This window comes from Euprymna scolopes, chromosome 25 (genome assembly GCF_053919585.1).
Source record: "Euprymna scolopes isolate OS-2025 chromosome 25, ASM5391958v1, whole genome shotgun sequence".
Classification (NCBI taxonomy): domain Eukaryota; kingdom Metazoa; phylum Mollusca; class Cephalopoda; order Sepiida; family Sepiolidae; genus Euprymna; species Euprymna scolopes.
Genome location: NC_136506.1, coordinates 104,268,766 through 104,296,515, shown reverse-complemented (window position 1 = coordinate 104,296,515; position 27,750 = coordinate 104,268,766). Strand labels below are relative to the sequence as shown.

Genomic DNA, 27,750 nt, shown 5'->3' with positions numbered 1-27,750 from the left:
TAACATGGGGAGGGGAGGACCTTACAATTGAATAAAAAAACATATCATAAAACTTTAATTAAATGTCTCTCTCTGCATTAACACCAACATGTTAATATAATGACCATTTTGATCGAAAAAAAAAAGACACTGATATCGGCTCACTTCTACGAATTCGGAATAAGGGTATGTGAGCAAGGATAGGAGACGTCTACTACAGGAGAACTTTTTTTCATTTTTATAACACAGAAGCACCAAAAAATAATAGGCTTTTCTCGGTTCTAGTGAGTGCTCTAGTGCAGTGCACTTAATCATCCGTGCTGAAATAATAACATTATTATTTAAAAAGCCATTCTTAACATGAGGAGGGGGAAGGTGTTTTGTACCTATTCTGTACTTTAACCTTACAATTGAATAAAAAAAACATATCATAAAACGGGTTTGTATTAACACATAGATTCGAAAAAAGTTGTCAAAAAAAAAAATAGACAAAATACTATTAAAAACCCGCTGAATATATGTCAACCTATGTCACGGTAACATATTGAGCGGGTTTTTAACAGTATTTTATCCATTTTTTTATTTTTATTTATAACACCTTTTTCCCAAACTTAGTGTGTTAAAGAGAGAGTCAGACGCTATCTTGAATTTTCCAATACATCGGTAAACACTGTATGGTTTTCGAGCTGAATAAACATGTTACATTGAATAAAAACACGAAAAATATATCCAGTTTGGTAGAAAAGTAACTTATCTTGCCTTTGATAACATTTATTTGTTATATATTTGTTTTTTTGACAACTTTTTCGAATCTATGTGTACAGTAATACAACCCCCATAAAACTTTAATTAAACTTGGAAATACGATTAAAAAAATAGCGCGGATCAGTAAGTGCATTAGCACCCTTTTCTTTGCTTGTGAATTCACATGCCATTCCCATCCGGACTTTTTTTTTAACGTCGACTTCTCATTGTTAACACCGGTTTATTCGTCGAAAAACGCTTTACGTGAACTCGGGACGAAACAAACAAAACAAAAAGAAATCACTAACAATGGAGTCTGCAATTCGTTACAAGTCACCACCTCATGGTATGTTTCACCTTTTACTTTTTTTTAATTTTGGGGGTTAATTGTAAGATTGAGTAAATATTGAAAGATAAAAACATCAATTATTTATAAATCACGATGGAAATCTCTTCGTAAAAAAAAAGTATAATTTGTGGAATTCTCGGAAGTTCCGTGTTTTTTCTTAGTAAACCCTGTTTTTATTATAATATTTGTTTTTTCTTCAGATTGGCGCTTATATCGACAATCAAAAATAAAGAAAAATACACAAAAATCTGTACACACTCTTTACATAACAAACATGTCATATTATAAAACTCAGATAATTTGATTAAATAGTTTGTTTTTTTTAATTCTTATTCAAGAAAATCAAATTGTACGTACGCCTAACCGTGTCATAATGTTTTCGTCAGCCATGAAAAAATTGATTAAATAAGTAAATCGAAGTATAGTGATAAAAAAAAATCAGCCTTATGTTCAATACAGCTTAGTAGTAAAATCGCTAAGGTGCTTATTCAGATTGGCACTTATGGCAGCATTAAAAATTAAAGAAAAATACAGAAATGTATGTATGATGTTCGTTCCAATCACGGGACGAAGATGAAAAAAATCCAAAAATCACGTAATTTAATAAAGTAGTTTTCTTTTTTTTTTCTTTTTTTTTATCCAAGAAAATCAAATTTTACTTTGTTTCGATGTGAATGAAAAAAAAAAAAAAATAAAAAAGGAAAAACGTCTAACGAATCTTTGGACAAGGTCAGACAACCCTATATATTCACTGATTATCTCCCCTTATGTCTTTTAGAAAAACATGACCTCGTCTGTCACTTATTGGTAAATAAAAAGAAAGAAAAACAGCAAGTTTGTTTTTCATAAAAAACAACAAAAAAAAACCTACTTGATAAATTTTTGTGATTTTTGGAATATGCAATCTTTATTCCGTGATAAGTAGGTAAAAGATAAAAGTTTGGTTATAGTCAGCTAACATTCTTCCTAACTTCTGGCATAGTGCTACCGGAAGCGGTGACAAGGCAAACCAGTGTCTTCACTTTTCTCTCTGACGCCTATATCTCCCTTGCGCATGTACTCTCTCTTTTTTGTTTTTTTTTATGCAAGTGCTCTTATTGAACCACGCTATTTTTAAATAATATTTTCAAGTTAAATTAAAGTTTTACAATATCATCTTTTTTTATTAAATTATGAGATGAAAGTACAGAATACACCCCCTCCTCCCCAAATAAAGAATGGCTTTTCAAATAATAACGTGAATATTTCAGCACGGTTCAATAAGTGTAAGTACCCCTTTTTCATTACGTTTTTCCGACCATTCTTTTTTTTATTTATTTAATAATTAGCATCTCTATGTACTAATTTGAACCGTCTCCTTAAATAATGCAAATTGTACCCAATTTACACCATCAACGATTACTAAATGTACGAATGTTTAATGCAATAATCAAAGAAGCAAGCACCACGTGTGTGTGCCTTGTGGGGCTGTACGATTTTATTTCCTTTTGTTTAAAAAAGAAGAAACATTTTTTGCAAAAAAAAAAATTTCTCTAAAGAAAATATGATTGCCTCAGTCGGAGGAAGCTTTTCTCTTTTCTTCTTTTTGATGCAGTTCTTTTACTCAAATCCTATCAGACTGTATTTAAGAAATATATATTAAGTCCTCACGACTATTCCTGGTTCTAAAAACCTAACACCAATAGCAATGGCCAGTGACTCCCTGTCTGAGAGTACATCTTTCAAACTGCTTGGCCTAACGTTCACAGGAAACATGAGCTGGAACAATTATATTGAAAACATTGCCAGGGCCGCTGCGAAAAAGGTAGGCTATCTCTACCGTGCTAGAAAACTACTGACACCTGAAAGTATCCTGTACCTCTGTAAGGCCACCATTCACCCATGTATGGAGTATTGTTGTCACATTTGGGCTGGTGTATCTGCTACTAGTCTCTCGCTCCTAGACAAGGTTAAAAAAAGAGTCGCCAATCTGATAGGCCCTGAACTGGCATCTAAGCTTCGTCTCATTGACGAAACGTTGCATCCCTCTGCTTGTTCTACAAGTATTTTAATGGTGAATGCTCTGACGAACTGCAGACACTTGTGCCCCCATGACGTAGACACCCTCGACAAACCCGACAGGCAGCTAAATCCCACCCCCACACAGTAGAGATCCCTAGATGTAAAAGATCTTTCTACTCCAGTAGTTTCTTCACCAGAACCGCTAGACTCTGGAATTCCATTCCAGGTTCCTGCTTCCCTAACTGTACTGACATGCAGAAGTTCAAGTGCAACGTGAACCGACATCTTGCTGCCCAAATCCCTACATAGTGCCCCAGTAGTTGCTGCCGCTGATAGTAGCCCCCTACACCAAAGTGGCAATTTGCCTTGTTTGGGGTGAAAATGTAATAAAAAAAAATAAATAAATAAAAATTATTTCCAAGAATCTGTTTACAAGAACTATGAATATCTCTTAAATCTTTTAATGACTTAATCTTTCCCTCGCACGTTGGTACAGCACATCTATATAAAACTACAAAAAAAATTATTTATCTTTACTGTTACATAAAATTTTAAACATTAAAGTACGTACTATGTACTAATTTGAACCGTCTCCTTAAATAATGCAAATTGTACCCAATTTACACCATCAACGATTACTAAATGTACGAATGTTTAATGCAATAATCAAAGAAGCAAGCACCACGTGTGTGTGCCTTGTGGGGCTGTACGATTTTATTTCCTTTTGTTTAAAAAAGAAGAAACATTTTTTGCAAAAAAAAAAAAAAAAATTTCTCTAAAGAAAATATGATTGCCTCAGTCGGAGGAAGCTTTTCTCTTTTCTTCTTTTTGATGCAGTTCTTTTACTCAAATCCTATCAGACTGTATTTAAGAAGTATATATTAAGTCCTCACGACTATTCCTGGTTCTAAAAACCTAACACCAATAGCAATGACTATACTGCAGAACCTGACACTTTTATTATTTTTGTTTTTGGTGAGGTGTGAGCGATTTTTATCCAAGTGCACATCGCTGATATGACGTCATTGTTGAGGATTGGTGATTCCTCGTTACTAGCTATTACGCTCACCCCCCCCCCTTACCATCACACAGGCCTTGATGAGTGGTGACTTCCTTGTAAAACGAAATTTTAAAATTAAAAAATAAGGTCAGTGTCAAGTGTCTTTCCAAATATCATATCACATTTAAATTTGGGGCAGATAAGTACTTTTCATGATATGAAGAAATTACTTTTTCAAAAAGTGGGGGATCACTTTCCTATATAAATTTAACGTAAAATGAGCACCCACTTTCTGGTCATCTAGTTGGTTGGTTGATTGTTTTTGTTTTACAGCATATCAACCCTTTTCAGGTCATTTAATACCGAATCCAGTCATTTTGAAGAAAGTTTTAATAGAATATTTTTGTTTTTGTCAAGTCAGTTTCTATTTAACCCATAATTAGAGCCCTAACAGGAACTACCACTCCGGGTCAGAGTGGACCTGGGAGCAATAGCAATTAAGCGATGGCTCCACACTCCCCAAAGCCCGCAAGCTGGGGCCTCACCATTGGATATAGTTTTAGATAATATCCAAGACAAGTGGTCACCTAGTAATGTCTTCATATCATAAAGCAAATTTAACTGTGATATTCGTTTTCAGCACCGCCGAAAACTGGCGCTGTGTTTTACTAAGAGATTTGTTCAAGTTTTTCATTTTCAAATTTGTTTTATGATATGAAGAAATTGCTAGGTGACCAGAAAGTGGGTGCTTATTTTTTTTTACGTTAAATTTATATAGGAAAGTGATCCCCCACTTTTTGAAAAAGTAATTTCTTCATATTATGAAGACTACTTATCTGTCCCAAATTTAAATGTGGTATTCGTTTTCAGCACCACAGAAAACCTGTAAAAGTCGTCATTTTAAAGATTTTGGGGGAGTTGGAAAGAAACTTGACATTGACCAAAAATAAATAAATAAAAAAGTTATGTCTTTGTCTTGAATGATTTAAGTTTTTTAAACCGTTTATTATATCTGCTTTTGTTTAGGCAACAAAGAAAAAACAAAACAAAAAACCTGCCATATAGCAGCTGCCACTGTTGATGACGTAAGCGAGTTGAAAATTAGTTTCTTCTATTTGTAACGGGCAGGTGTGTGTATTCTGTGGGGCATGTCCAGCTACAATTTATGCCCTATCTCCTTCCCCCAACCAAGCTTTCCCCCCAAAAGCACTTGTCTAGCTACAACCACTATCAACAATTTCCCCCACTCTCTATCTTTGCCTTAATTTTTCTAAAACTCTACATCTCAAAATCTATATTTCTAAAACTTTTAGTTATGAGGGAGAGCAAGTCGATATGCAGTGTGTTCCATGAACAAAGCTTCTTTCTTAGAGCTGCACGCCTGTGGAACTCTGCCTGCTTCCCACCTGACTACAACTTGGATGTGTTCAAGTCCAACGTTACCAAATTCCTAATGAACCGCCCCCTTAAGTAAACACTTCATCAAATCTCCACACTAACGTAATGTACTTGCAATAACCCTTATCCCTGAGTAGCTTGTGGGCCTTGATAAGTGGTGACCACTGTGTAAAAAAAAAAAAAAAAAAAAAAAAGACGGACCGTAGTTTTGGACACGATGCCCATGAAAGTCAGAAGGGGGTGACTTAGCAAAATGCAGTCTTATACAAAGCATGCCAGCTCTGAAAAGGAACCCAGCAAAGAATAAATGATTTTATTAAAATATGATTCATGCTTGAGTGTTTTTCATTTCTGGAGAAAAATACCTTTAATTTCAGGATGCAAGGAAGGAAAAGTGGAAGTATTTGTTTTTGCTGGTGTTCCAACCGCACAATGATGTTCGTCTCCTGTCGATAAACCGTTAATATATGTATAAACACATCAACACACAATAACGAACCATCACAGATCATAGTTCAGATGAGCATAAATGTTATATGTACTGTCATAAATATATGTATTGTCATAAATATACATTAGACAAATCACAGAATGTTTAAACCTCATAAATTAATAGAGACTCGTTAAATATACACTGACTGTATTGTTATACACAGTACAAACCCACGGGTAAATTACAGAACTACTTAAGTGTCATTTTTCACATTTTGGTCAATGTAACCTCCAACCTTCTTCACATGTGTCTTGTCGAACTTGCAAATTTGTTTGTCAAACTTGGGAATCTACACAAAATTTCGAACAGATTCCTCGGTTTAATCCACTGTAGTAGTATGCTCTTGTTCTGTCAGCCGTGACATAATGGATAATGCACTTGGTAAAATTCAGTTGTATGTGACACTCATTTAGAGGTTGAAGGTTCAATCCTTGGTGCAGGTGGTACTAAGAATATAATTAAAAAAATTTTTTTTTCCTCACATTTGCCACTTAGATGTAAGATGCTACTAATTGAGACCATGTCTAGAAAAGATTAACAAGATGTTGGTTTACATTACATTTAAACTTCTACATATTGGTACAGTCAGGGAAGCAGGTAGCAGGAAAGGAATTCCAAAGTTTAGCTTTTCAAGAAAGGAAACGATTAGAGTAAAAAGTTTTCTGGCATTTAGGGACTTCAACAGTGAAGGGGTGAGATTTTGTTGCTAAGCGGGTTTGTCAGGGATATGTACGTCAAGGGGACACAAGTGCAACGAGTTCATCAGAGCATATTCCATTAAAATATTTGTAAAACAGGAATAGAGATGCAACATTGCAGCGATAGGACAGGAGTTGGAATAAACTGATTTTCTCTCTGCTGGTCTTGAGCACGTAGTACAGTCAGGGAAGAGGTGGCCGGTTACCTTTAATGCATCTAAAACCAAGCTCCTATCTTTACATCATCAATGCTCTGCTCTACATCTGGCATCAATTGAAATGGATGGCTCTCATCTAGGGGAAGCCTCATGTTTTGACAAGCTTCTGGGCTTGACCTTTACTCCTGATCTGAAATGGAACACGTACATCAAGTCAGTTGCCAAGGTCGCTGGAAAAATGGTAGGATCCTTCTTCCACTCCAGAAGATATCTCACCCCTGATGCAATTCTCTATCTATATAAAAGCCAAGTACGTCCAAGGATGGAGTACTGCTGCCACATCTGGGCAGGAGCTGCTAAAAACAGCCTATCCTGCCTTGACAGAGTACAAAATAGGCTTCGTGAGGGATGCCCTTTTCTCTTCCCTGCAACCTCTTTCCCACAGGAGAGACGTTGCGAGCATGTCTTTGTTTTATCGTTACTTCCATAGCAAGTGCGCGTCTGAGCTCCAATCCCTAGTCCCCACTCGCCAATCTTTCACAAAAAACACCCGTCTAGCTGAAACCACTGTCAAAAATTTTCCCCACTCTTTATCTGTGCCAAAACCAAAATCTAGATTCCATAAACAAAGCTTCTTTCTTAGAAGAGCACGCCTGTGGATCTCTGCCCCGTTTACCTGTTTCCCACCTGGCTACAACCGGATGTCTTCAAGTCCAACATAAACAAATTCCTGATGAACCATCCCCTTAAGTAAGACACTTTATCAAATCTCAACACTAACGTACTGTACACGCAATAACCATTATCCCCGAGTGGCTTCCGATAACCTTGTGGCGATAAGTGGTGACCACCTTGTAAAAAAAAAAAAAATAATAATTGCGAATTACTTATGACTACTTATGACGTGGTCGTTACACTCAAGATGAAAACAATAGTCTGAATAATCCAAATAATAAGAATTATCAATCCTCATCTAAAAATTTCAGAAAGCCAAGGTAAGTGTTTATATTTTTATTTTTATTTTTGCAGTTTTATAAGTACAGAATTTTGAAAATTAATTTGAATAATTAAATTTAAAAAATAAGTTCATTTTTCTTTCATTATTTTAGTTTGTTTGAACACGTTGACCATTTTGCAGGACAAACAGCTAAACAAACTTAGTAAAAAATTAAATATATAACAAATAAATGTTACCAAAGGCAAACTAAGTTACTCTTCAACCTACCTGGATAAGTTTCTTGTGTTTTTACTTATTTTAAAGCATTTTATTTACTCCGAAACACAAGTTTTAAGTTAGAACAAGAAAAAAAAACGTCTGACTTGAAATACTTATTTGAGGACATTTAAAAATCGAAAATACAACAAAAGTCTGGTCAGAACCATTCAATAAAACTTAACTATTCTCTTTCCCTGTTTAAATAATAAAACACATATTTTGTTTTTTAGTGTCTGAGGAGGTAAATGGAAATATTGTGGTTACTATGGAGATAAAAGGTTTGCAGAAGAAATCCAAGGTTGAAGCTAAAAATGCCACAATCAGTAAGGAGTTCAACGAAAGGTAAGTTAATGAAAGCAGAGTCCGTTTAGCGTAGAAGTTGTCATTATCAGAGGTTGATATGCTGTTAAAAAAAACTTGAATCTGAATATATGTTCTGTTGAAATAATAAAAACAGAAATAAAACAATTTGGCACGGTCTTGTTGCTGTTGTTGTCCCAGTTTAAAAAATAATGCGATCGGCTATCTGTGGACTTTTTCTCTCCCACTTCTTTCTGTTCACCATCTCAAAAATGTTTGCAATATGTTGATTCCCTTTCGACATAAACACTTTGCTGGCTATGCTCTAAATATAATTCGGCTCAATTTTTGTCGTCTCTTGCCATTATGTGTATGCAAATTCAATGACTGGACTGCTTGAGATTTCATTTACAAACAATTAAAACAATTGGATTTTCTTGAAGCATTAATTGACCTTGGACATCTGTAATTCTGTTTCTTGTGCTTATGGATTATCAATGGACTTTTTTGGATTTATCCTGTTCTTCCTGGATTTTACCTTCTTATTCAACGGATTCTGACCATATCCTTTTATACTTCTACATTTTTCCTTTTTCCTGCTTTCATAACTGTGAGCATTTGTACCCCCTCGACATAAATACCCAACAGACCCGACAAGCAGCTAAATCCAACCCTTTCACAGTAGAGATCCCTTAATGTAAGAGACCTTTCTACTCCAACAGTTTCTTCCTCAGAACCGCTAGACTTTGGAATTTCCTTTTGGGACCCTGCTTCCCCAACTGTACTGACCTGCAGAAGTTCAAGTGTAACGTGAACCGACATCTTGCTGCCCAACTCCCTACATAGTACCCCAGTAGCTTATGTCTCTGATAGTAGCCCCCTACATCAAAGTGGTGATGTGCCTTGTTTGGGGTGAAAATGTAATAAAAAAAATAAAATAAAATAATCATTATGAAATTTTATAAACTTTCACAAACTGTAGAAACTTTTTATTCAAATATAATTCAATTCATATTTGTAGGTTTTTTAATGTATTAATCAGCAAAATTTAGTGTATATTTTGCAAACATTTTTCCTCTCATGAGAAGAATTGCATTTTTCGAAACTCCATGGAATAAGGTCTTTCAAGTTTATTTGTACTCCTTGTTGGATAATTAAAAATTCGGTATACCTTCTTTACAGGCTTTTAACGTGTTTTTGAAAATTTGAATTAATTTTCAATAATAAGATTTTCCAATTATAAGTATATATATATATATATATATATATATAAATAAATTCCAGGTTAAGGATATTCAAAGACAACATTAATGAATTTAACAAGGTTTATATAATCGAGTTCATTAATAAATAGAGCCAGGTTAACTTTTATTTATATTCAAATAAACATTTTAGAAAGTTGCAAGACAATCAGGACAATGTTTTGGTTGGTTAGTAAATGAATAGCTAATGACCTCATCAGGTGACTCAAGGTTCCTTTTAGATTTGAAGATGAAATCTTTTAAGACGGAACCTTGAGTTTTCTGACAAGGTCATTGATTATTTAAACATTAAATCAAATAAAATGATGAGAATGTAATTGGAAAATTATTTTAAATCAAAATTTTGAAATTCACAAACTGTGACAATCAGGTTTTAGTAGGGTGTATTCCAATTCCTACTGAACATGTAGAGGAAACAAGTAGAAATTTTTGAAGTTGCAAAATATGGTGTCATTTCCCTACGCAATAAATCTGTCAATTTAAAGTCTACAGACACAAAATTTGATATACAGGGTACTGAGATTTGGAAAAATCTATGTGATCGGTTTTCGGCCAGAAATTTGGCTGTTAAGGGGTCAAAGTTCAACGATTTGACCTTTGAGAACTCTACCAAACTCTGACAATTTTGGATCTAAACAGTTGAAATTTTAGATATAGGTTCCTTGGATATGGATCTAACTTGATAACTTGATTTGAGCCCAAAGTAATAAATTTTAAGAGGTCATAATAGGGGTCAAAGTTAAAAAAAATTTGAACTCTCTACCAAATTACTCAGACAATTTCTCGTCTAAACATTTGAAATTTTACATAAAGGGTATTCAGAGATAGGGCAAGCTTTTTCATCGATTTTGGTCGAAAATTTTTAGTTACCAATATATAAATGTATGTATGTCTGTATGTCTGCCCAACACTTTAGACAGAGGTGACGGATTTCGTTTTGAAGTTCGACCTTTCAGACGACAAATATCGAAAAATTGGCTAAAAACATTAATATCTTCACCTTCAACTGGGCTGTTTTCTACAAGGGCGGGGGGTCGCTTTTTTCGCCGATATTTTTGAAAGTCATCCTCTCCTTCCGATTGTCTAGCCTTAATTTAAAAAAATATCACTTCCGGTTTAGCGGTGGTCATAACAGCATAGATGTTAGGTTTTTTTCCCATTCTTTTCCTCCTTTGCGGTACGGGTTCGAGCCTGCCTTCCTAGTACCGCTTTTTTTTTTTTTTTTTTGCTCAACATACACATCTAAACACCCGGGCAACGCTGGGCTGAAATGCAAGTATATATATATATATATATATATATATATATATATATATATGGATGGATTAGTGTTGAGATGATTAATTGGAATCAGGAATTGTTGGAAAAATCAGAACTTTTAGGGGTATCAGAATTGAAAAAAAATAAGCCTAATTTCCGATTCCAAAAACGATTCTTTGCATATTTTTAAAACTTAATTTTCCATAGCTTGTTCTACTGATGAATATTGTTTTAAAAGTATTAGTAAAACTAAAATTTATAAATCATAATAACAGAAAAATTCTATGTAAATTTTTTTTATTTGCATAAAATTAGGCGTGGTCAAAATGGAAGGAGGGAGGGAGTATTTTTTGACCGAGTTCTGATTTAAAAGTCTACCAAAAAGCAAGTAGTTATCCAATCAATACAAAAATGTTCACCAATTATTAAATGATGAATGAACTTTATAATGGTGCACTTTTTTTTTTCATAATCGACATTTATATATGTTTTTTGCCTACAAAATCTCCCTTTATTTGGGGTTACGAATATGCTTAATATAATCAGTCAAAATTAAACAAAATAGATTGTATTGTGGGGAAGGTGAGGATTGTAGATAAAACAAACAGAAATAAAAAAAAAAAACGTGCACATATCAGATTTTCAAGTAAATAGGAACATTCCAGGTTTGTTAACTATCCGATGATGCTGTGACTTGTGCTTGACGTAGTTTAAAGTGTGCGGACTTGCATCGACCATGAGATGATGGCAAGACAGGGTCAAGACAACCAAGCTTGATACTAAATGCAAGAGTTGTCTCAAACAGATACGATGCTTAGCATTCCCAAAATCGTCACCCGTCTGGTACTGGTTAGCCTCATTGTTGCTTAACTTCAGTGGTTATGTAGGCAACATATATATATATATATATATGTATATATATATATATATATATATATATATATATATATAACTATTTCATTTACTCACATAAAATTAATATACAAAAGTATAAATTTATGCGTAAACTTTAAGTATTTACTTCAAAAGTGCTCAATACATAGGTAGAGCTAGTTAGTAAGTTATAAAATATATATGGCGATTAAGCTACACTGAATATTCCGCGTTTCATCCACTCTAGGACTCTTCAGGCTTATGCGCATAAGCCTGAAGAATTCTAGAGTGGATGAAACACGGAATGTTCCATTTACCTGCTTTCCAACTTCAAATACAACAGGAATAAGTAATCCAATTTACCAAATTTCCACTTCTAACGATTACTACAATATTTTCCCATTGACTACCGTACACTCATTAACCCTTATCCTCGAGTGGCCGCTCAGCCTGGATAAGTGGTGACTCCTTTGTAAAAAAAAAACTTATATTTTAATCTTTAAAGAAATTAAATAAATTGAATTTTTTTAAATTTGTTTTTATTATTTATGAACTTAGAAGTATTATTATTATTGTGGACTAGCACCCCTGGCTAAATCACCTCTACAAAGTAAAACGAGATTCAACCCTTTCAGGTGATTACGTGTTAACACTCTGAAAAACTTGGTGAGAAGAAAAACAAAAAAAAATCGATTATTTAAGAATTTAAGAGGAAGGATCTGCTTAACATATTAATTAAGCATAAAATGAGTTCCATTTCTGAGATGTAGCATTTTAGAGCAGTTAACCAAAAATTATTAGGCCCTGTCGATGGGACATTAGAATACGCCGACTGCCCCCCTGCAGAGGGTAAAAGTCCCTCAATGGGGGTCCTGGATATGACCTTGAACTATATCCAGCTTGTGGGCTTTGGGGAGTGTGGAGCCACCCTTTAATTACCATTGCTCCCAGGTCCACTCTGGCCCGGAGTGGTAGTACCTGTTAGGGTTCCAACTATGGGTTGAATAGAAACCAACGTGAAAACAACAAATATATTCTATTAAAAAAATTTCTCTTCAAAATCTTTGGATTCGGCATTAAATAACCCGGAAAGGGTTGATATGCCGTAAAACAAAAACAACCAACCAACCAACCAACCAAAAATTATTAGTTTTGACTACTTTAGTATGGACGCTTTTATTGATAGTACACACTTAAAACTAGTCTCTTCGAAGTAATCTCGTTCGGCTGCAATTTCAACAATTTCTGGAAGGCCGCATGGAAGTCCTTTGGTGTGAGCATGTCAATGACCTTCATCACAGCCTCTTTCATCTCCTCAATTGCCTCATAACGACAGCCTCTAAGGTTTTCCTTGGGTTTAGGCAATAACCAAAAATCACAGGGAGCAAGATCTAGTTTATAGGGAGGGTGAGGAACAGTTTTGATGTGCATCTTGGTCAAATAGTCTGTGACAAAGATGCTGAGCACCCTTAGGACAAACTTTGCACAAATCTTCTGTATCTCTAGTTCCTCGCGAATAATTGTGTACAGTTCCCACACTGACATCAAACTGTGCACTTATTGTCTCTGTGGGCACATGACGGTCTGTATCCATGAAATTCTTTATTTGGCCAATCAACTCTGGAGTTCTGACTTCCTTACCCCTCCCACGTGTCTCATCATCCCTCACAGACTCCCTGCCTTCCTTGAATCTCTTATGCGATTCAAAAACCGATGCTTAATTTATGCAAGATGGTCCAAAAGCTGTCTGAAGCATTCCATACGTTTCTGTGGAATTTTTTCCAAGTTTAAAACAGAATTTGATTGCATATCATTCTTCTAAAGTGTCCTCACGGCCAGATTACCTTTTTGAAATTCACCAGCTGTGACAATCAAGCTTTAGTATGGTGTATTTCAATTTCTGCTGTAGCTGTTCATTTGAACCTGTAATCATAAAAACTGGTCAGTCATCTCATAAGATGTATAGCAATTTCAAAAGTCTACGGCAATTTTAAATGTCTATACAAAAAAGTCTGGAAACTTATCAAAGGCACCTCGTATGTTGGTTCTTGTAAAAAATTCCTCCTATGATCTATAATATAAAGGCAAAAATGTGTGTATTCGTGTGTTCACAATTTTTGTATGTTCGGCAAATGTTTTTTCGGAGGGGGGGGAGTGCTCGAGGGGGTCGCTAATTCTTACTACTTTTTATATACTCCCTAGATTATAATATCTGCAATTTACAAAAGGAGGTCGTCTCTATCTTTTATTTGAGCGACTTTTATTTTATAAAATTAACGCTATCCCATGGTCCTGCCTGTTTGTTTGTGGTTTTCATATAAAAAAGTGAAACTAACGAATGCCAAGGCAGTTTTCTGGCTTCATGCTGGGGACGTCCAGAAAGCAATTAGCTTTGATCACTGTGTGGAAAACCCGTCATATCAGACAATTGCTATTCATTTGGACACTCCCCTTTTTATGGGAACCTGGTTTTCCCAAAGGTCTTGGGGAAACACAGATACGCAGAAAGCGTAAAGCTTAACTGGCTCCACATGATTTGATTTCTCTGTGGCGTGATGTTTGACCTAGAAAACCAGACGTTCGTTTTTAACGTTTAATTTCAACCATTCTTACTTCTTTGTCCTCTTAGCATTGCGGTAAGATGTTAGGCTTTGTTTTCTACCTTTGCCTCAAGGTTTCAGTTCAATCCTACAAAAACTTTCTTTTTTTTCTTTTACACCTCCAAACACCTGGGCAACAGTGGGCATCCCTGCTAGTAAAAAGAAAAAGCAAAAAAGATGCACATACTGGTGGCAACAAAAATATCATATTCCAAAAACCAGGTAAACTGATGAAGTAGTTTTTAAAGTGATTAATTGTTAATTGCAGGCCACACGTATTCGTATTACTACATTTTTTTTTTGTTTGTATGAATTATTCGTTCTTCCACATTATTGTACCTATTTACTATGCCTCCCCACGGGACAGAGTTAGACACCAGGGTCGTTTTTTAACGTGGAAAAAAGGTACAAAAATAAAAATTGTCTCAGTCGTGAAGGATTTCTCCTCCACCGAAAGAGAACAAGAAATAGAAGTGCAGCATCTGAAGAACATATACTACACTTTGATCTTGTCCCGAAGGCCAAGCTTTTGAAAAGTGAAATATTGAATTTCAAGTGAGACCAAAAGGTATCTTACTGAATTGTCATTTCTCAGTAATGAAAATACCCAAAAGATATTTTTAAAAAAAACACGATAATTAATGAAAATAGTTTTCAAAGACAATAAGAAAAAAATAAGTTTGGCTAAATTTGCCAAAGATTTTCTGTTTTCAGAAAATATTTACCTCCCTTTTTGTTACAATTAGAACTCACCATTTTTTTTTTTTTTTTTTTTTTTTTGACAATTCAGTAAATACCATTAGACAAGAACCAATATTTTAACTTTTTCATTTTTATTTATTTATTTATTTATTTTTTAATATAGGGGAATTTTAGATGACCAGTATATTATTTAAACTTTTTCATTTTTTTTATTGTATATTTTTTTTTTAATATAGCAGAATTTTAGACGAGAACCAATTTATTTAAACTTTTATTTTTTTTGTATTAATTTTTTTTTTTTTTTTTGTAGATCGATGTGCATCCAAATTGATGGGACAAAAGGGAAGATGGAGAACAAGCACTACCAGTTGATGGTGAAGAAGTTACCAGGGGAGATCGAACCGAATAAATGTATTCTAAAGTTGGTGAGTTTATGTATCACGTCATCTCATAAGTTGTATCCATCTGAAATTTACTCGTAAGTTTGAACATTTAATCGAACTGAATATTTACACGCTGCCTTCAATCAGTTTCCAGATTTTTTTTCGTATAGGCACTTTTATTGATAGTACGCACCTGAAACTTTAGTACCTTTTGAAGTAATCTCCTCCGGCTGCAATGGATTTGTACTATTTCAACAACTTCTAGAAGGCCCCATGAAAGTCCTCCTGTGTGAGCATGTCAATGAGCCTCATCACAGCCTATTTTATCTCCTTAATTATCTCATAGTAGGCTTTAGTAGGATGTATTCCAATTCCTGCTGTAGCTGTTCATTTGAACCTGAAATCAAAACTGCTCAGTCATCTCCTAAGATGTATAGTAATAACATACTGAAATTTTATAGAGTCTACTATTTGGAAGTACGCCTAGGAAAGATTAACAAAATGTTGGTTTATGTTACATTTAAACTCCTGCATATCAGTACAGTCAGAGAAGCAGGTAGCAGGAAGGGAATTCCAAAGTTTAGGTGTTCGAGTAAAGAAACTATTGAGTAGAAAGCTTTCTGGCATTTAGAGACCTCAACAGTGAAGGGGTGTGATTTTGTTGCTAAGAAAGTTTGTCGAGGATATATACGTCGAGGGGGCACAAGTGCAATGAGTTCATCAGAGCACATTCCATTAAAATACTTGTAAAACAGACAGAGGGATGCAACATTGTGACGATGGGGCATATATCATCGAAACTATATTAATTCAATTTTTTTTAATAATGGAATCGCCATTTATTAAGGCCCACAGGCAAATTGAGGATAAAGGTTAATGAATGAAAGTTGACAAAGTGCGACCTATTAGATTGAAAACTCTTTTGCGGACCTTATTAAAGAGGGAGAGACTAGTAGTAGATGCACGAGGCAAGACGTGGCAACAATACTCCATGCATGGGCGAATGATGGCTTTGTATAGATATAGGATACGTTCAGGTGTGAGTAATCTTCTAGTATGATGGAAGGAACCCACCTTCTTTGCAGCAGCCTTTGCAATGTCGTCAGTGTATTTGTTCCAATTCATATTGCCAAAGATACAAGCACTGCCTCACAAGTACAAAAATAAAATAAAACAACATAAACTCACAAGAGAAAACATGACATAATAATGTTTTGTTTAGGGTGAACGTGAGTAAAACAAAAAATTAGCAAGACAACACGGCCAGAACGAGGAGACATGAAAGCATAGCAGTTATCAAAGTTAGGGGCTCGCATACTTTTCAGTTTAATATCCATGTTACATGCTGGCGTGCATTTTACAGACGTGATTATTATTCAAACTACAAATGTTTTCCCCGTCACTTCTCATGCACCCTATATATATGAGGCATTTCAATTGAAAAAGAAGCTGGCAAAAATCCTTCCGAACACAAAGCAAAAACGATGAAACAATCAGGCAGCAGGGGCAATTGGTCTCCACTGGAATTTGAGTGGCAATAAGCATCCTCAAGGTCCTAGTTCTCTTGGCACTTGTTCAGCGAAGGTCTGATCAGCGCTCTCTCCTCGGTCTTTACATCCTCCTTGACTCTTCTCGGCTATTTGGCATCATTCTTTTGGAAGGAGTGGTGATTAGGTGATGGAAGGGGATTGGAGAGGGGATAGAGTTACGTAATTTGTAATTGTTTTTCGTATCACTCACACTGAGGATTGAACTTTCAACCTCTAGAATGCTGTCACTTTGTCAGAATAACATCCAAAATGAGTACAGTAGTTCAGATCTAATATATAAAAGACTATATGTCTGTCTGTCTGTCTGTCTCCATATTTTCAAACTATCTCTTCTGAAACTAAAAGTTGCAGAGCGGCACTAGGGGCCTCAAATGATTGGATATTTTATGGACCGTTCTTTTATGGATCTTTAGCTGGTTAAATTGATTTTAAGGGGTCAAAAATGAAAAAATCGTTATACAATTTTGTACTTAGTTTATTTTTAATTTTTAATCAGGTTATATGCGTGTCACGTTGGTACAGTGGTAACGTCACCAACTTTGAATGTTAGTTTTGTCTTCGGCTTTGATTCTAGCTGATGGCACCCAAATATTTTTTTTTACTGTTGAAATCACCACTCTATAATAACCGGGCAAAGCACCCCCCCCCCCGCTAGTAATCTAAATAATACAAACAAATGTGGTGTGCGTCTCCATGTCAAGAATAGTCAATTTAAATCAGAATTGTCAAAGATAAGTTTCCACAGGTTAAGATTGAGGTGAATGGTTTCATTACTGACCAGACCTGAGTGGACATTTTCTCGTAGTTGTAAATTTATTTTTTCTTTCTTTTGTCTGTGATCAACTATCCACGTGATTCATAGAAATAGTAATAATATTTATCGATAGCTTTCACTTTTCTAATACTACAATTATCATAAACACATTCCATGCTTAACACAAATTAATGTTAAATGTATCGTAAATAGGATATATTGTAGACAAAGGGGTTAACAAGGTTTATGCAGTTGATCTTCAGATTATAATCTAAATCTGAATCAGAAAATTGAATTAACTAGCAGGTTGTTTTACCAGGTGATCAATCGAGATGGTTGTGGTTGCTAGCAGCAACTGGTATGGGAGCTTCACACTGGTTAAGTCTTTGTTATAAACGTTCAAACAATAAAAAACGTTTTCATGGTAATTACATTATGTTTTTATTTAAATAAGTACTTTCTCTCCATCTCTTTTTAACTGGTATCAGTTTTGTTTTACACTTTCATTTGCTATAAACAGATTTATCGATAACCTTCGCATTTCAAAAACGTTTTTATTTTTTTCTATAAAATTGGCTTGCCATGGCCTTTTAGTAGAACATCTCTGATTGGCTAGGAGCAGCTAATCAGGAATTTTCTTATATTTCTGTTAACATCTGGTTTCTTGTTGTGATAGCATCAGTTTTGATTTCATTGTGTTTTCAAGGTTTTTGGTGTGATTTTTTTCTTGTTTATTGCTTTGTTGTGAAAAAATAGCAATGAAAAAGGTGAAAGTGACGAAGAGTCTATTTTTATCTTATTTTGATGTGATTTGACTAGAATAAGTCAGTTTGCTTTTAAAGTCAGAATTTTCTTAGTTTTTTTCTCGGAAAAATAATACTGCCTGCTGTATTTTACTTCGATGTTCTGCCATGGAAGGTAAGACTTAGATCTTCTGTTGTCATGTTTTTTTTTTGTTTCTTTTTTTACTAACGTTCACCTCAAACAAGACACATCGCCACTTGGACATAAAGGACTACTATTTTGGACCATGTTTAGGGAAGATAAGCAAGATGTTGGTTTACATTACATTTAAACTTCTGCATGTCAGTACACTCAGAGAACCAGGCAGCAGGAAGGGAATTCCAAAGTCTAGCTATTCGAAAGAAAAAACTATTAGAGTGGATGGCCTTTCAAGGGACCTCAATAGTGGGGTGAGATTTTGTTTCTAAGCGAGTTTGTCAGAGATATGTATGTCGTCAGTGGCACCGGTTCAATAAGTTAATCATTCCATTAAAATACTTGTAAAACAGGCACAAGGATGCAGCATTGCGTTGATGGGACAGCATAAATGGTTTTTTTTTTATATCTAGATTTCTCACAATAGCCTGTCAAAAATAGTACGCCTACATTATCAAATAATTTTGCTAATCAGCCATTGTCTTTTTGGCCTAGGTCTGTAACAGAGTGCATCTGAGCTGTAAGATAGCTGGCTTTTATTTTTTTTTGACAAAGGAATAACCACTTATCAAGGCCCAGAGGCCACTCAAGGATAAGAGTTAAAGAGTGTACAGTGGTTAAAAGGACAATATCATAGTAACCGTTAGAAGTGTAAATTTAGTAAATTGGATTGCTTAACAGGAACCGCTTATCAAAAACTTGTTTACATTGGACTTGAAGTCAGCTGGAAAACAGGTAAATGGTAGAGAGTTCCACAGGTGTGCAGTTCTAAGAAAGAAGCTTTGTTCTTGAAATCTAGCCACAGATAAAGAGTTGGGGAAATTATTAATAGTGTTTACAGCCAAACAAGTGTATCTCATGAATGTTTGGCGAGGGGGCCACCATAGATTGGAGCTCAGATGAGCACTTGCCATGAAAATAATGATAAAAACGATAGCTGGCTTGTGGGAATATTAGCAGCAGCAGCCGAGAAAAGCACATTTGCAAATTAGGAAGTATGCAAGCTTGCGTGACAAAAAAAAAATGGCACCACGTGGTCAGCAAAAAGAAAATGTGCATTGAAAGATAGACGTATAAAGTCAGGGTTCATATAGACTTGAAAAGTCCTTGAATTTTGCGTTGAAAAGGCCTTATTGCGATTATTACTTTGAAAAATCCTTGAAAATATGGGAAATTTCTTGAAAAGAGTTTGAAAATCATATTCTTTACATCCAGTAAAATGTGTTTTGAAATATTAAAACTAAAATCGAATTAAATGCTATTAAATTATTTTTTAAATATTAATAAAAATACCATTAAAATATTTTTTTAAATATTAATAAAAATACCATTAAAATATATTTTTAAATATTAATAATAATACCATTAAAATATTTTTTTAAATATTAATAAAAATACCATTAAAATATTTTTTTAAATATTAATAAAAATACCATTAAAATATTTTTTAAATATTTATAAAAATACCGTTAATATATTTTTTCAATATTGAAAATCAAATCGAAATACATGCAATCTGAAATTGCATTATTGTGGATACATGAGTTATGTTCCTTTATCACAAAACTACCTTGGGGAGTTTCAAGATAAAGATTCAAATCTCCGTTTATTTTTGTTCTCATTTATAATTGATAGTGAAAACAGACTATTCTTTCCATTGTTTTGACTCTCAAGTATATATCCGACAAAGTAAAGGCAGTCAATCAACTGAGAACCATATCAGTCTATATAAAAACCTATAAGATATTAACAGATATTTACTCAGGAGTCAAAACAATGAAAAGAATATGCTATTGTCACAGCTCTAATAATTAATTTTTTTTTTGGGGGGGGCACAAGTGGAGAAGTAGTAGTGGCAGCCGCCATAAATAAAATTACCCCCACCCCTACAAAAAAAAATATATATATTCTTGTGTGAACGGGACTCTCCAATGGCAAAGCCCCACATCCCTAAATTATGATAATTTAAAATTAGGCTGGCTGGGCCAAATAATAAAAAAAAAACAATGAACAAGACGGCAGCCATCTTGATTGGAAATTTAAAAGCTATAAAGAAAATTAATATTTGAGATGAAATATAAAGCATTTAAAACTACTTTAAAAAAAAAACACCCAAAAATTATGCAGTTAAATTACAAAATAACTTTTATTGGCTACTAGTCTGGGTGCTATGGTAACATTTATTTGTTTCTTGATTTTTTACCACTTTTTCAAATGGCTGTGGATTGTAAAACAAAGTCCGAATTTTGTTTTGAAAACTTTAATTTCGGATAAGTCCTTGAAAAACTTTGAAAAGCCTTAAAAAGTCCTTGAAAATGGACATTGAAAATCTGTACAAACCCTTAAAGTCGAAGGCGAGAAATGGCTAATGCTCGCATGAGGTTGTGGGAAAGAAAAACAGGTGAGATGGACATGTGTTGCGTTGTGTGCACTCAGTCTATATAACTGCGTGGACAAAATGGTCGCCGGACAAGTTTACCGACGAGTGTATATTTGGAATGACAACTAAAAGACTCGACTGTTTACAAAAGAATTCGAGTTTATTTAAACAATCTTTCTTTACACTTTTGTGTCGGTTGTCATTGACTCTACTAGCGAGGAGAGAGGCGTTGAGAGAGATAGGTGGCGTGGCGGGGGTGTTGACAGAGGACAGACTTGTTTCTCACCGTGTTGGTCGCTACTCTTTTCGTAAAACCAAAACATCTTTGTTTATATTGGTATCGGTCACGTTTCTCTAGCCCCAGCTGCGAATGTCAGCTGCATTCCGATCTGGTCATAAAATATTTGTTGATGTTATTATTTTTGATTAATTCAAAGCATAATTGTCCCAATAATCCACAACCGTTGTTTTCGATTGTAGGCCAATTTCCTTTTGTTTGTTTGGCCTTGAAACATCACCGCATTCCAATTATGTGAGTCACTAGCTCAGGTGACGCTCGTGTCCAACATTCCATGTTGGCATGGTTGAAACGTGACCCTCACATCACGTTCTTGGCTTGCCTCTCCGATTTCTTCACAGCCTGTCCCCTTATTATACAACATGTGGCCCCGCAGTGGCAGCGAGAGACTTTTGAGCTGATGTCGACATGTCAGGGTTTTGTTAATTTCATGGCAGACGAAATGAACAGTTAGAAAAAATGAATAAATGCCTTTTGCTAAAACAAAGAAAAGCCGAGTTGGACTTATTTATTTTTGTTTGTTCGTTCCTTTTCGATGGTGCTGGACAGCGTGGGGGTTCGAGAGAGATTTGAACTGTAACAAACACGGTATGAACGTAACAGCCACATGTTACCGGTCAATAGGATAACAGAATTTGATTTGGAAACATTTTAAATAAGTATAGTTGGAATTGTTTGTGCAGGTCCATACCTCTCCCTCCCTCTTAAAAACAAAAATAAATAAAAAATTTCATGTGTGTGTACCCATAACAGAAAGAAAATATTTTACACCAAAATAATAAAAGATAATTTCAAATAATTCAAACTTCTGTAAGATATTAGAAAGCCATTCTTAGCAAGGGGAGGGAGTCATTGGAAAACTCAAATACATCACTGGTTAGTCCCCCTTAAATTAGCTCTTCAGAAATAGTTAAAAAAAAAATAAATCACCCCTGTACATCTTCATAATATCTACAAACTCCCATTAATTGCTTAAAAAAAATTTTCTTCATCAATTTACGTGAATTTTGGTGTGCAATATTTTTTTTCTGTCACGGGTATGTACATCAAAGAGATTTTTTGTCTTTTCATGGGGGTGGGGAGAGTTATAAACTTGTACCAACATTTTTACCCTACCCACACTAGTTAAATTTCAATCACTTGTTTTTTTTGGGTTTTTTTTTCTTTATGTATACAAATGTATTATACAAATGTTTTTATTTGAAATTATGTTTTGTTTTTTTTTAATCTATTTTGGGGGGCGGGGTTACTTTTAAAATTTAATCTTTAAAAAATTAGATTATTGTAGAATAGTTCAATGAAACTAATTAAAAAATTGCAGCCTCATGGTATTTTGTTCCTGAATGAAACTTAGATTTAAAAATAATAATAATAATAATCATTCAAACTCCTTCTTGCCAAATCCCAACTTCAACTGTAATCTTCACTAACGGTTCCATCTCTTCCTCACCTGTCCAATAAAAGAAGACTGTCCTGTGCTGTTTTCCTCTCTCTGTTTCTCTCTCTCAAAAAAAAAGACTCCTGTGTTTTCACATCCGTCATTGTCCTCATATGCAAATTAATGCCATATATATATATATATATATATATATATATATAAATAAGCCGTCTATCGACAAAAGTTTTTCGTTTCTCTTTCCTTCTTTGATTCCATCACCCCCAAAAGGATAGACAGAGGCGCTGTCGTTTGTGTAAGTCACGTCGGCATTACTTTTGCCACGATTCCACATCTAAGAAAAAAAAAAACTTAATTCCAGGAAATTCCATTTTGTTTTATGTACATGGAGTGAGGAACTTCGCTTCTTTGTTGTGGTTGTAGCTAGACGACTTCTTGCTGTGAATGTTTCATGGAGGGAAGGAAACCAGAAATTGGAGCTCAGTCTGGCACTTACAATGAAAATAATGATAGAGTAGAGAGAGACTAGTAATGTGTATCTCTGTGAGAAAGAGGCTGCATAGAAGAGAAGTGATAATCCACAACTAGATTGTGAAGTCAATTTTCTACACTGAAGAAAGGATGTGCTGAGCAGCAACTCCCCAAATGTGGCAGTAGTTGCGAGGATGAGTTAATGAACAACAAAAAAATTCTGATGCACGTTTTCATCGTGGGTTTTATTACAAAAAAATGAAATAAATTTATAAAATGTTCTATATCTTGTTTTACATCCTCAACAAAAGTTTTACAAAGCAAAATAAATTTTACATGGAAATATTATATTTTATAATATTTTATATTTTATAATATTAAATGAGTTGTTTTGAAGTGTGAGAGGCTCTGAAATTTTTGTTTTTTAACAATTTTAACAAAAAAAAAAAAAATCAGTCCACTATACTTGACAATATGGGCTTTCATAAATTGATTAGCCAACATGACCAACGAATGCTGAAGTCACTTGGTATTTTCAAATTACGAAATGTGGATCTAGGTATGAAATGCATTTTAATAGTTTTTAACGCCAAAAACAAAAAACAAGACAAAAAAAACAAACTTTTTTTTGTGTCTTTTCTTTTTCAGACAATTCTTTTACAAAAATCTTTTATGTTTAATGAGAATTTGAATAATAATTTAAAAAAAAACAGCAAACGAAAAGGAAGTTGTAGCTACATGTTTTTATTAAATTATTCATCATGAGTTCATGTGTAAAATTTAAATTAAAATTTTGGAAAAAATATTATTTTAATTATTTTTAATTTTTAGTTTTTTTTTAAGAATAACACTTTTAAAAAAAAGCAGTTGCAACTTCCTTTTCTTTAATTTCAGAAATAAGACAAAATAAAATATGAAATGAATTAACAGACAAAAAAAAAATGTCGACAAAGTGTTTGGTATTGTTCATGCAGAGTCGTATAAATGAAAGCGTTTACTTTATGTTTGTTGTTCAGTTGACTTGATGTTTAAACCCCTCATCCCACCCCTATGCAGTAGAGATCCCAGATGTAAGAAAGCTTTCTACTCCAGTAGTTTCTTCGCTAGAACTGCTAGACTTTGGAACTCCCTTCCGGATCCCTGCTTCCCCAACTGTACTGACATGCAAAAGTTCAAGTGTAATGTAAACAGACATCTTGCTGCCCAACTCCCTACATAGTACTCCTGTAGCTTATGTCCCTGATAGTAGCCTCCTACATCAAAGTGGCAATGTGCCTTGTTTGGGGTGAAAATGTAATTTAAAAAAAAAACAACAACAACAAAAAACAACTGATGCTATTTGCATAATTTATTTTATACTTTTATATTTATTTATTTATTTATATTTATTTGAAAACTGTTATCCTCATCTTTGTTGTTTTAAGCGTCTTTTACACAACTCTTTTCATGCAAGTTGATAAAATAATTAGTGATAGGACGATTCAAACATTATTCTCAATTCCAATACAATTACCGATTCCGATTCTTTATAAATTTCTAAATATTTTCTTTATAATCATTTTTTCACGATTAAAATATGAAAACAGGTGTTAAATGTGCAGATATTTTCTTAAATATAAAAGTACATTTTTAGGAGATGATCTATTTTAGTTTTACAGGTAATTTAAAACCAAGAAATATTTATTATTTCATCATTACTATAAGCAGTGAAGGGTATGCTTTAAACAGAATTGCAAAAAAAAAAAAAAATGCCAATTAAAAGAATCGTTTTTGGCATCGGAAAATAGGTACAATCTTTTTCTGATTCCGGTATCCTCAAAAGTTCGATTTTTCTGATTAATCGTCCCAACACTAAAAATAATTATCGAAAAAGAAAAAAAAAATTAGTGTAATGCTAATACTTTGCATATGGGTTTAGTTTGAAATTCCATACAAGTTCGAGACCTTGTTTAGAGGGCACCAAAAGAAAAAAGACAGCAGGACACAATAAATTGAATTAGGGGTATTGCCAAGGCTGCTGCAAAAAAGGTGAGCCCCGTCTACCATGCTAGAAAATTACTTAAGCCTGAGAGTGTCCTGTACTTCTGCAAGGCCACCATTCACCCATTTATGGAGTTTTGTTTCTCACATTTGGATTGGTGTATCTGTTAGTAGTCCTCACTCTTAGACAGGGTTCAAAAGAGAGTCCCCAATCTAATAGGTCCCCACACTATAAACTAGGCTTCAACCTCTGTCCCATCAACGAAATGTTGCATCCCTCTGTCTATTTTACAAATATTTTAATGTTAAGTTCTCCAACTAATTACAAACTCTTGTACCCCCCTCTACGTAAATACCCCTGACAAACCCGAAAAGCAGCAAAATCCCACCCCTACACAGTAGAGATCCCTTGATGCCAGAAAGCCTTCTATTCTAGTAGTTTCTTCCCTAATCATAGTGAACAATGCATTCAACAAAATTTCACACAAATTTCTAGATACCTATATCTAATAAGTTCAAAAGAAAGGACACACTTAGGGAGGTATTTTGGTTGTCAAGTCACTAAATAGAGATTAGCTGGTTTCCCGGCATAGCCCAGGATGTAATAAAGATTGACTGAAATACATGTTCTAGCTGGTTTCTAGGCGTTGCCAGGGATGTAATATAGACACATTATGTTGTATATTACCTGTTCTCTTCTCCCTAAGGTAAAACAATTTCATATACATGCTGTAAATTACCTACGCTAGGGATAAAACATGAACAATACCAGTCCTAGGGTAGATAAAACAAATAATACATAGAGATGAAAGATTCCTCTCCCCTAAGAATAAAACATATATTCAATATCTGCTTTTGTTTTTTCATTGTTTATACGGTCCCGAGCAACGCCGGGTAGCCCTGCTAGACTTTAGAATTCCCTTTCGGATTACTGTTTCCCTAACTTTATAAACATGCAATAGTTCAAGTGTAATGTAAACAGACATCTTGCTGCTCAACTCCCTACATAGTAGTATCTCTGAAAAATTATATCCCAGATAGTAGCCCCCTACAACAAAGTGACACTGTGTCTAGTTTGGGGTGAAATGCAATTAAAAAAATTAGCAAAATTATGCATTCAGCTATTTGCTGAAAAAAAAGGAACAGCAAATAAAAAAAACACGTACATTTTAATAAAATGACGCAATAGTTCCGATGAATATCTTACAGCAATCGCTTGCCATACTGATACGCAAGGTTTTATTAACAGGAAGTATGTATCATCATCATCATTATCATCATTGGTTTAACCTCTAGTTTACATGTTGACATGTATTGGATGGCTTTTCGAAATTGATTTATAAACTAACCTATCTCTGGAGGTCTTTATTTATCTCTCTTTCTCTCCAGCCCATCTCTATCACTTTATTCCATGTTTTCTTTGGCCTTCTTCTACCAACTGGTCCTGCTACCTCAACTGTTCTACATCTGCATTCATTGTTTCAATGTGACCAAACCATCAAAGTCTCCTGCTCTGCACATTTCTCCCTATACTGGTCAGATTTAATCTTCCTCTGAGATCATCAGATCTAAGTTCGTCTGTATGACTTATCTTACATATCCATCATATCCTCATATCGTTTCTATCCATGCAACACATATCCTCAATCCTCAGATTTTACTTTCGAACGTAATCACACATGCCTGAGAGACTATTCCCTTGATCGACAATGGTAATTCGCTGCTAGTTAGTAATATTTGATAATAATATTTGTATATATATATATATATATATATATTTTTTTTTTTTTTTTTTTTTTTTTTAGATCGATGATAATATGGTTGAGGTCAGACTCATAAAAGCTGATAAGGAACCCTGGGATCTGAAGCACGGCCTTGAGACATACAAGGAGGAGATGGATGAAGCATAGTGGAACCATAACAGATTTACATGCAGTCCATTTTCATTTTTTTGTGCCCTATTATATATTAATGTGGTAATCGATGCCGATACAAAGCTTTTATTCTTATATAATCTATGCTCACATAAACTAACCAATCAGTACTCTTGTATATATATGAAATTTATACGCATTTGCTTATACAAAATCGGTAACTTCTGCTTATTGTTTTATATTTTTAAATTCCTCTGAAATGTTTTTATCGAAAGAAGAAATCATGAACACTTTTGATTCCGCTCTGAATCATCTTTATAGTGTCTGATTAAAATGATGTAAATTATTTTGGTTCTTTTTTTTTTTTTCAAATCTTAATTCTAGTAAGAATTTAAAAACTGAATTAAAAAGATCAATAGGCTAATGTTTAATGTTTTTGAATGAAAAGATTCTACACAAGCATATATATGTAGTGAATGAATGATGAAAGTCTATATTTCAAAGTTCATGATGTTGACCATCTTATAATTTATTCCTTTAATTCAGTTGACATTTACAATTCATCTAAATGTCAACTGAATTAAAGGAATAAATTATAAGATAGTCAACATCATGAACTTTGGAATATAGACTTTTGTCATGTATTCATTGTTCTGTAATTACATTGAGTTTCCTAAATAAGGATTGATATA

General features: G+C 34.1%; 1 protein-coding gene across 1 annotated transcript; it reads left to right on the top strand.

The window, feature by feature from the left end:
* The first annotated feature begins 720 nt into the window (after positions 1 to 720).
* LOC145247548 (uncharacterized) lies at positions 721 to 27,456 on the top strand. The gene is made up of 4 exons (XM_080109390.1): positions 721 to 1,069; positions 8,267 to 8,378; positions 15,344 to 15,458; positions 26,990 to 27,456. The coding sequence occupies exons 1-4, from the start codon at positions 1,033 to 1,035 to the stop codon at positions 27,092 to 27,094; spliced, it is 369 nt and encodes a 122-aa protein (XP_079965516.1). The 5' UTR covers positions 721 to 1,032; the 3' UTR covers positions 27,095 to 27,456.
* Positions 27,457 to 27,750: the final 294 nt, after the last annotated feature.